The sequence below is a fragment of the Bos indicus genome, chromosome 18 (genome assembly GCF_029378745.1).
Source record: "Bos indicus isolate NIAB-ARS_2022 breed Sahiwal x Tharparkar chromosome 18, NIAB-ARS_B.indTharparkar_mat_pri_1.0, whole genome shotgun sequence".
Taxonomy (NCBI): domain Eukaryota; kingdom Metazoa; phylum Chordata; class Mammalia; order Artiodactyla; family Bovidae; genus Bos; species Bos indicus.
The window spans coordinates 61952143-61962677 of record NC_091777.1 but is presented as its reverse complement, the minus strand read 5'-3'; the positions used below and the strand labels follow the sequence as shown (position 1 = coordinate 61962677).

The 10535-nt window shown below is 44.7% G+C and overlaps 1 protein-coding gene across 1 annotated transcript; it reads right to left on the bottom strand.

Annotated features, from left to right (window-relative positions):
- Window positions 1-504: 504 nt before the first annotated feature.
- LOC109572188 (cationic amino acid transporter 3-like) lies at window positions 505-7643 on the bottom strand. Its single transcript, XM_019978768.2, has 11 exons — window positions 7274-7643; window positions 6503-6661; window positions 3016-3202; window positions 2712-2824; window positions 2335-2557; window positions 2028-2167; window positions 1836-1938; window positions 1440-1654; window positions 1075-1241; window positions 719-827; window positions 505-566 (listed from the first exon to the last, which is right to left on the bottom strand). The coding sequence occupies exons 1-11, from the start codon at window positions 7641-7643 to the stop codon at window positions 505-507; spliced, it is 1848 nt and encodes a 615-aa protein (XP_019834327.2).
- Between the last annotated feature and the right edge of the window lie 2892 nt (window positions 7644-10535).

Sequence of the window (10535 nt, the reverse complement as noted above, 5' to 3'; positions counted from 1 at the left end):
CTTGGGATTGGAATGAAAAGTGATCTTTTACTTCAAACTTATTGATGACCGAATATTTAAGGTGTAAATCTTACACAATATATGATTACCTATGTTTCCTCCTCAAGTGGCCAGCTCTGTGCTCATGCTGGAGATGGGAACAAGGAGTTGTTTCTCAGGTGCCAGGTTAACATTTTCTTTCTCCTGCTGATTATGTTGTTGTACTTTCTTTGTGAAAATCGGTATTGCTGCACACTTAAGAAGCATGTGTTTTTCTGTATGTATATCATGCTTTGAAAAGCTTACTTAAAAATTAGACAACATTAAAGTCACTTTGTCCACTGGCAATAAAGACAGGGCTGTAGATGCATACACCTTCACACTCCATAGAGGCTGAAAGTGTTCATGTAGCAGAAGACACCTTCTGTGTATGTAGGGATTCTACACAGCATCTGTGACCTGTGGTTAAGATGAGTCAGCAGTACGGGTGTTTTTGTCAAGAGTCTGGGAGGTGGATGCTGGTGGTTAGTGCTCATCGTTCTCCTCTAAGCTGTGTCGGATCCCGTATCCAAAGTATATGAGAAATCCTAGTAAGGAAATGAGAAAATGAGAAGGATAAGCAGGTACTCTTCCTGGTTAAAAACATCCAATAGGCCTCCTATGGTGGTCAAGAAGCTTAGGGGAGCTCAGTTTGGGATCTGTCACTCAAGAAGTCCCTTTATGCCAGAAAGCCACTTACCAACCACATTCCAGATGCCAAATATGGCCCAGGTCCCAGAAGTTATCTGCATCATCAAGTAAATGTTCACAAAGATGCTCACCAGTGGGAGGAGAGGCAGAGCAGGGACCTGTGGGGCAGAGTCAGTTCATCCCTGAACACACCCCAGATGCCTGAATGAGAGACTCTACCCCAAGTGGGCAAGAAGACCAGCCTTCAGACTGCGTATTCAGTGCCTACTCAGACCGTGTATGTAACATACTGAGGGGGATCAGGAAGAGTCCATTGGTTTTAGCAGTTCCCCTCACTCCCTGGATGTTTAGACCATGAAGCAGTTTCACTCCAGGTGGACAGTTTGGGCACATAAGGTCACTTACCTTAAAATAAAGAGGAATGGGGTTCTGGGGCTGCCTCCAGATTATGACCATGACTCCAATGATGAGCAGCAGCAGCAGCACAGCCACTGGTGTGTACTTGGAGTCTCCAGAGAACCCCTGACTGGACCACTGGACCAGGATCAGGCTCAATATTATCATCAGGAGAACTATAGGGGTCAAGGTGGAGGAGAACAGGTTCACCTTCAGAAGCTGAAGATGTCAAGACCTTGGGCCACACCTCTCCCCAGGCTGCCCACCTCAGCAAGGGCCCTCATATGACCAAGACTCCTCAGTTGACAAAATACACACTCCAACACCATACTGTCAATTTCAGAAAATGACCAAAGAGAAATCCCACTGCTCACCGAGTAGTGAGGCACATCCGTAGACAATCTGGCCAGATTTCCTAGTGGGGATGGTGCTGATAGGGAACCACAGACTCTTTAAATGGTTTAAAACTCTTTGAATGTTTGAGTGTCTTGCTTCAGGTTCAGAGTCCAACGGATGTTCATCAGGGCCAGGCATCTCAAGTCCCTCCTCTGTATTCTCATTCTTGCTTAATTTCTGGTCTGGCTGGTACCTGAATTTGAGATTTTAAGGCAATATTAACAGCAGCCCCTACTCATCCAACATCACACAGCCTATTCCCCATGTGTCCTGTCTTAACCAAGCAGGACTTTTAGACGATAGCATGAAGGCAGAAGATGCTTACCTCCCAACTAATCCCCAAGACTCCCTACTGAAGTGTAGTGGGGTCTCACCTGAGCACAAGAATAGAAAATGCCACCAGGGAGTAAATGAGCAGGGTCCCGACTGCCACGAGCTCCAGAAGATCTGTGTACTTGAATAGTAATGCCATGACTCCTAGAATGAGGGCACAAACAAGGTGGGAAGGGAGTGAGAAACAGCTGGAAAAATGTAAGTTAAAGGTGGGTTTCAATTTTGTTTTTAACCTGCAAGATTTCCAGCAGACATGATGGCCACAATACGGGTGCCTGTGCGGACATGGATCCGGGTAAGTACCCGGAAAAGGAGCCCGTCCTGTGCCATCGTGTAGATCAAAAGAGGCATTCTGAACACGGCACCATGGAGTCTGGAAGAGAAGATGGAAACATGTAAGGATGTGGAGAAGCAGACAGACTGGGACTTCTGCTCTCTTGTCAGCTTAGCGTAAGGTGTCTCCCTGTCTTCACTACCAATTCTAAGGGTTGGGAGATCTGAGTATCTGACAGTAGACAGGGAGAAAACCATGGCACTGACCTGGATATAAGATCACATAGTGTGCCAATAGTCACGAAATATCTGGCAGGGAGCCACCAACTGTGGAGAACGCTTTGTGGCAAAAGGTCGTGAGGCTGAATCTGGTAGTAGGGCACAATGAGGGTGAGTGCCGCTGAGACATTGGAGTAGGCCAAAAAGCAGATGAAGATCGTGATCATGATGCTCCAGGGGATGGAACGATGAGGATTTATAGCTTCTACCCCTGCCAAAAGGGAAGAAGTGTTGGGTCAGGAAAACACAGTCAGGTGAAATCACAAAATCCCCTTTTTTTTGCACTCCACAAACAGGTTTCCCCTAAGCCAGGGGCAGCCAGTCTGTTCCCAAACCCCAGATGGGACCCACAGTGACCATGTTACCTTTAGTGGCAAAGCCATCAACACCCAAAAAATAGTAGAAACATGTAGCTGTTCCCTGGAGAATCCCTTCAAAGCCAAAAGGTGCAAACCCTCCAGAACCCAGAGGGCCCAAGCTATGGTGAGAGAAGGAAAGAGAAAGAATGTAGGTGAGGTGTGTTCTGCCATCTCTACTGAGCTTCTCCCTTCATACCTCAAGTCCTGGGCTCCAGGACTTGCTTCATCTGGATCCATCAGCCCAGATATCTTTAGTCCACACCATATCAGCTCTGCATGCCCGTCAACCATATATTATGGCCAATATTACCCTCCTAAACCATAGATGTCTCTGGATCCAGATGTGTTCAGTTTGTAGTCCTGTTCTGTGAGCTTCCAGTTATGCAGATCTCCCTTAACGAAGCCAGTGACGATAATGAAAATGAGAACCAAAAGGTTGATAACTTGGGATATTCTGATAACCAGGATTGACTCATGAGCTCCCAGAGCCACTATTCCTGTGGGAAAGATGTAATATGAAACACTCAAACTATTGATACATTTATAGATACACTGGTCATGAAAACACCCTTTTTCAACAACACAAGAGATGACTCCTCACTTGGACATAATCAGAAGTTCAATACTGAAATCAGATTTATTATATTGTTTGTAGCTGAAGATGGAGAGGCTCTATATAGTCAGCAAAAGAAGACCTGGAGCTGACTGTGGCTCAGATCATCAGCTCCTTAATGCAAAATTCAAGCTTAAATTGAAGAAAGTAGGGAAAACTACTAGACCATTCAGGTATGACCTAAATAAAATCCATTATAATTAAACAGTGGAGGTGACAAATAGATTCAAGGGATTAGATCCAGTAGGCAGACTGCCTGAAGAACTAAGGCCAGAGATTCCTAACACTGTACAGGAGGCAATGACCAAAACCATCCCCAAGGAAAAGAAATGCAGAAAGGCAAAATGGGTGTCTGAGGAGGCTTTACAAATAGGTGAGGGAAGATGAGAAGTGAAAGACAAAGGAGAAAGGGAAAGATATAACCAACTGGATGCAGAATTCCAGAGAATAGCAGGGAGAGACAAGAAAGCCATCTTAAGTGAACAATGCAAAGAAATAGAGGAAAACAGCAGAGTGGGAAAGACTAGAGATCTCTTCAAGAAAACCTGGGATATTAAGGGAACATTTCATGAAAGGATGGGCATGATAAAGGACAGAAATGGTAAGGAACTAACAGAAGCAGAAGAGATTAAAAGAGGTGGCATGAAAACCCAGAACTATACAAAAAAGGTCTCAATGGCCTGGATAACCAAGATGGTGTGGTCATTCACCTAGAACGAGACATCCTGGAGTGTGAAGTTAAGTGGGTCTTAGGAAGCAATGGGCTTCCCTTGTGGCTCAGACGGTAAAGCGTCTGCCTACAATGTGGGAGACCAGGGTTCGATCCCTGGGTCGGGAAGTTCCCCTGGAGAAGGCAGTGGCACCCCATTCCAGTATTCTTGCCTGGAAAATCCCGTGGACGGAGGAGCCCGGTAGGCTACAGTCCATGGGGTCGCAAAGATTTGGACACGACTGAGCGACTTCACTAGGAAGCAATACTACAACAAAGCTAGTGGAGGTGATGGAATTCCAGCTGAGCGATTTCAAATCCTAAAAGATGATGCTGTGAAAGTGCTGTATTCGATGTGTGAGCAAACTTGGGAAACTCAACAGTAGCTTCAGGACTTCTAGATCAGTTTTCATTCCAATCCAAAGAAGGGCAATGCCAAAGAATGTTCAAACTACTGTACAATTGCACTCATTTCACACATTAGCAAGGTTATGCTCAAAATCCTTCAAGCTATGCTTCAGCAATATGGGAACCAAGAACTTTCAGATGTACAACAGAGTTAAGAAAATGCAAAGGACCAGAGATCAAATTGCCAAAATTCATTGAATCACAGAGAAAGCGGGGGGAAATACCAGTAAATCATATACTTCTGCTTCATTTGACTATACTAAAGCCTTTGACTGTATGGATCACAATAAACTGTGAAAAATTCTTAAAGAGATAAGAATACCAGATCAATTTACCTGTCTCCTGAGAAATCTATGCAAGTCAAGAAGCAACAGTCAGATCCAGACATAGAATAATGGACTGGTTCCAAATTGGAAGAAGAGTACATCAAGGCTGTATATTGTCACCCTGCTTATTTAACTTACATGCAGTAGTACATCATGCAAAGTGCCAAGCTGGATGAAGCACAAGCTGGAATCAAGATTGCCAGGAGAAATAGCAACAATCTCAGATATGCAGATGATACCACCCTAATGGCAGAAAATGAACAGAAACTAAAGAGCCTCTTGCTGAAAGTGAAAGAGGAGAGTGAAAAAGCTGGCTTAAAACTCAATATTCAAAAAGTTAAGACCATAGCATCCGGTCCCATCACTTCCTGGCAAATAGAAGAGGGAAAAGTGGAAGCAGTGACAGATTTTCTTTTTTGGGGCTGCAAAACCACTGCAGATGGTGACTGCAGCCATTAAATCAAAAGATACTTGCTTCTTGGAAGGAAAGCTATGGCAAACCTAGACAGCATATTAAAGAGCAGAGACATCACTTTGCCTACAAAGGTCTGTATAGTCAAAGCTATGGTTTTTTCAATAGTCATGTACTGATGTGAGAATTGGACCATAAGAAAGCTGAGCACCAAAGAACTGATGCTTTAAAATTATGCTAGAGTCCCTTGGACAGCAAGGGGAACAAACCAATCAATCCTAAAGGAAATCAACCCTGAATATTCATTGGAAGGACTGATGCTGAAGCTCCAATACTTTGGCCACCTGATGAGCAGAACTGACTCATTGGAAAAGATTCTGATGTTGGGTAAGATTGAGGGCAGGAGGAGAAGAGGGTGACAGAAAATGAAAGGGTTGGATATCATCAATGATCAATGAACATAAATTTGAGCAAACTCCAGAAGATAGTGGAGGACAGAGGAGCTTGGCATACATAATCCATGGGGTTGCAAAGAGTTGGATATGACTTAGTGACTGAACAACAACAGGAAGCAGAGAAATAGTTGCTCAGGGCTGACAGTTGGTGGTGGTGGACAAACAGACACACAACTGCTCAGTGGGTACAGAGGTGTTGAACATGTTTGGAACTAGATGGAGGTGATGGTTGCCCAACATTACAGATGTGCCTAATGCTACTGAATTGTACACTTTAAGATGTTAATTATTGTGGCAATCTTCTCAGAATACATGTCTAACAAAGCAAGATGTACACCTTAGTCTTATACAATGTTGTATGTCAGTTATATTAGACTGAAGCTGGGAAAAATTACAAAGTGGTTAATTTTATGCTATGTGAATTTCCTCTCAATTAAAAAAAAAATCTTTGGCCTCAGTACAAAGGAAGACTTGTTGGTCTAAGTAAATGATTCTCAGCTTGGGGTAATTTTATTCCCCAAGGGACATTGGCACTGTCTGGAGACACCCTGATTGCCACAGTTGGGGGTGGGTGGATGTCACTGGTATCTAGTGAGCAAAGGCCAAGGATGACACTCAGCACTCAATAATGATGAAAAAAGAAACTAAAATTCACAGAACAGCCCCTCCCCCCTGCCCCACCAAACCAAAGAATGATAAGCCCAAATTGTCAGTAGTGCCAAAGGTGGAAAACAATGGTCTGTGTCTTAGCTTCTATTTCAAGACCATTCTTTCTATTTCTAATCCTCCACCATTCTAACATGTGAAGCCTTTCCTACACCAGCTCCCTCTCCACACCCTGTTCTTCCCATCCTGTTGTTGAGCCGTGTCTCACCTGTCATCAGCAGTACCAGGCCCAGGGCAAAAAAGTCTGCATATGTGGCCAGGGAGTAAGGCAGGTGCAGAGAGAAAGTTTCCTGTAATGCCTGAGAGATGTGATTCCCAATCAGGTTGTCAAGGATATAACTCGAGGCCCTGGCTGAGATGGCGGTGGCTGCAGAGGCAGAAGAAGGAGCATTCATTGAAAAGCAAAAATTAATGTGCCATAGTATCTAAAAACACAGACAAAATACCTGTATATACAAAAAGCCTAAATATACACAAATTCCTGTATATACAAATACCTGCTACAAAATACAAAATATCAAAGAGTTTCTTTTCATGAGTTGGGGAGAGTAGAACCAAATGATTCACCAAAATGTCAGGTGTTTTAATACGTTAGGAGCAGATCAATGTTATACAAGAAAAGAAAACACGTAAGTGGGACTGGAGGGCTGGGATAAGGCATGGAATTTAAAATCAAGCAGTAAAGGAAAATCCCAGGAAGGCAACAACTGAGCAAAGATTTCACTATGGTTAGGGGATGAGCCTGTGGGACAAGCCTCCCTCTCAACCATTTCCTATGGTTCCCTTTCCTTCTGGGTTCATGGTCCATCATTTAAGGTCACAGGATAGAATCAACTTGAATGCAGTTGTAGGGTCTTCCTGACACTATTATCAACCTTCCTGCACAAGGTCAAGAATAAAGTGCTCATGAATAACTGAGAACCCAATCCTCCAACATCCCAGTCTTGAGCCCCACAAGATTGCTGGCCCATCGTCTCACCTGTGACTACGGGAAGTATGGAGTTCCAGCCAGCGATGAAGGCATAGAGTTGACCCATTGTGACATAGCTGTAGAGGTATGCAGAACCAGAGCGTGGTACCCAGGCCCCAAATTCAGCGTAGTAGAGCCCAGATAACATAGAATACAGGGCAGCCACCAAGAGCGAGATGATGATCGCTGGTCCAGCTACGTACTTGGCCAGTCCACCAGTCACAATGTACATGACAGCCATCAGCATCCCACCCACACCCCAGATCACCAGGTTTAGGGTATTCAGATGAGCCACGGGTCTCTTAGACTCCTCTATGGGTTCCAGCGGCAGCTTGCGGATGAGCTTCTGACCAAACTGGCGAACAAACTGATGCACCATACTAGACATAGTTAAAGAGGCTACAGTCTGCTGAGGAAAGAAGACAGAAAGCCGTTAAGAATGTCCATCTGCCCTTGGCAGTGGGGTCCAGTTCTATGGAGTAAGGAAGTGATGGAGCAGGTGGTAAAGGACACACTGGGCAAGCTCTCCATCTCTGAGATTTGGTTTCTACAATCATAGAGAAGACTTCTAATTTATCTCAAAGTTACTGGACAGTTTGCTTGAGAAGAAGTGAGATGGAGTGGATTATGTCTCCCCAAATGTGCCCTTTTGACCAGTAAATTGTTTTGAGCTAAAGTCAATTAAGACCCATTAGACTCAGGAGAAGCTCTTTACCTCTCCCTTAACTGTTCAAAATAATGCAGATTTGGAGACCTATGCCAGGAAGAGAGCTATTACCACAGAGAACGTTTTAATCTCAGAAAGACTTACCTGCTTGGAATGGGCAAACATTTGTTCACCAGGCACTTGCTCTTCTCATCCTTCTGTGCATGGTCTTCCTCCCATTTGAAGGCCCAGATCCCCACCCCTTTCTTCTTAACTCAGGTTGTCATATAAGCCTCAACTGTCTGACAGTCTTTGAGCCTCAAAAAATTTTATGGGGCTCCTGTACATATTAAACTAACTGTGTTCATCTGTCTTATATCAACTGAATTGTTAGCCCAGCTGAAGAATCTAGAAATCCAAGTCTTCTGCCCCTACAGAAGCAAAAGTTTCCAACACAGAGCCCGGCACATCATAGGTCCTTAATTGGTATAAGTTGGAAGGCTAAGAATTCTGATTTTTTAATCGAAATCGACCCCCTTCTTGTCTGATTTTGCTGAAACTACATTTCATCTTTGTTCTCCTTTCCCCTGCAAAACAGGGCAAATTATCATCATCATTTCCTCCCCTCTTTGATAGGGGTGAAGTGACTCTTTTAGGGGCTTGCTGAACCGAGTGCTCAGACTCTGCAATTTCTTCACCAAGGATCCTGAAACCTGGACACTTTCTGTTTCATTGTTTGCAGAGTGACATGGAATAGGAACTCTGTTCTGGGGCAGAATGAGATGACATTTGAGGGGAGGCACAGACTCTAGCCCAGCTCAGTCAAAGCATCAAACTACAGTGGCCTCCCAACTGCCTGGAGGGAGGGGGGACTAACGTTCATTCTGAATCAGAGATGACAGGACTGTGTTTTCTGCTGCTTTGTGACATGGAATGTCTCCTCACTACACTGCTCTGCAAGACTAGGCTGACCCAGTGACCACCAGTTATTGTGAGGGGGACTTCCACCCCTGATATTCCAAAGTCCAAGTTTAACATTTTGATTAAGAGCAAGCGTTCAGGTGCAGAGCGGTTTGGTCATTCATTGGAAGGAGTTTTTCCTGTGTTTCAGCTACTGCGGCTCTTTGGGCAGCAGCGGCGGTGCGCTGGTCGGAGAAGCTGCGTAAAACTTCGGCATTCAGATCAGATCAGTCGCTCAGTAGTGTCCAGCTTTTGCGACCCCATGAATTGCAGCACGCCAGGCCTCCCTGTCCATCACCAACTCCCGGAGTTCACTGAGACTCACGTCCATCGAGTCAGTGATGCCATCCAGGCATCTCATCCTCTGTCGTCCCCTTCTCCTCCTGCCCCCAATCCCTCCCAGCATCAGAGTCTTTTCCAATGAGTCAACTCTTCACATGTGGTGGCCAAAGTACTGGAGTGTCAGCTTTAGCATCATTCCTTCCAAAGAAATCCCAGGGCTGATCTCCTTCAGAATGGACTGGTTGGATCTCCTTGCAGTCCAAGGGACTCTCAAGAGTCTTCTCCAACACCACAGTTCAAAAGCATCAATTCCTCGGTGCTCAGCCTTCTTCACAGTCCAACTCTCACATCCATACATGACCACAGGAAAAACCATACCCTTGACTAGATGAACATTTGTTGGCAAAGTAATGTCTCTGCTTTTGAATATGCTATCTAGGTTGGTCATAACTTTCCTTCCAAGGAGTAAGTGTCTTTTAATTTCATGGCTGCAGTCACCATCTGTAGTGATTTTGGAGCCCAGAAAAATAAAGTCTGACACTGTTTCCACTGTTTCCCCATCTATTTCCCATGAAGTGATGGGACCGGATGCCATGATCTTCCTTTTTTGAATGTTGAATTTTTAAGCCAACTTTTTCACTCTCCACTTTCATCAAGAGGCTTTTGAGTTCCTCTTCACTTTCTGCCATAAGGGTGGTGTCATCTGCATATCTGAGGTTATTGATATTTCTCCCGGCAATCTTGATTCCAGCTTGTGTTTCTTCGAGTCCAGAGTTTTAGGTGAAAGAAAATGGCCCGAAACAAGCAGACTGCTCTCAAGTCAACAGGTGGGAAAGCGCCCCACAAGCAGCTGGCCACCAAAGTGGCCAGGAAAAGCGCCCCCTCTACCGGCAGGGTGAAAAAAACCTCATCACTACAGGCCGGGGACTGTTGGCGCTTCGAGAAATCTGTTGTTACCAGAAATCCACTGAGTTTCTGATCTGGAAACTGCCTTTCCAGAGGTTGGTGAGGGAGATCGCCCAGGATTTCAAAACCGACTTGAGGTTCCAGAGTGCCGCCATCGGAGGCACTGCAGGAGGCTAGCGAAGCGTACCTGGCGGGTTTGTTTGAAGATACTAATCTGTGTGCCATCCACACTAAGAGAGTCACTGTCAGGCCCAAAGACATCCAGTTGGCTCACCGGATACGGGGAGAGAGAGCTTAAGTGAAGGCAGTTTTTACGTGTTTTGTAGTAAATTCTGTAAAATATTTCGGTTTAATTTGTGACTTTTTTTGTAAGAAATTGTTTATAATATGTTGCATTTGTACTTAAGTCATTCCATCTTTCACTCAGGATGAATGCGAAAAGTGACTGTTCACAGACCTCAGTGATGTGCACACTGT

What these genes read in the sequence shown, in the direction of transcription:
- LOC109572188 (XM_019978768.2), bottom strand. Translation starts at nt 7,643, where the DNA reads ATGGTGCATCAGTTTGTTCGCCAGTTTGGTCAGAAGCTCATCCGCAAG. An exon ending in TTTTCTATTCTTGTGCTCAG is followed by an intron (nt 1,655 to 1,835) that starts GTGAGACCCCAC and finishes TCTCAAATTCAG; the next exon opens with GTACCAGCCAGACCAGAAAT. An exon ending in CGGATGTGCCTCACTACTCG is followed by an intron (nt 1,242 to 1,439) that starts GTGAGCAGTGGG and finishes TGACCCCTATAG; the next exon opens with TTCTCCTGATGATAATATTG.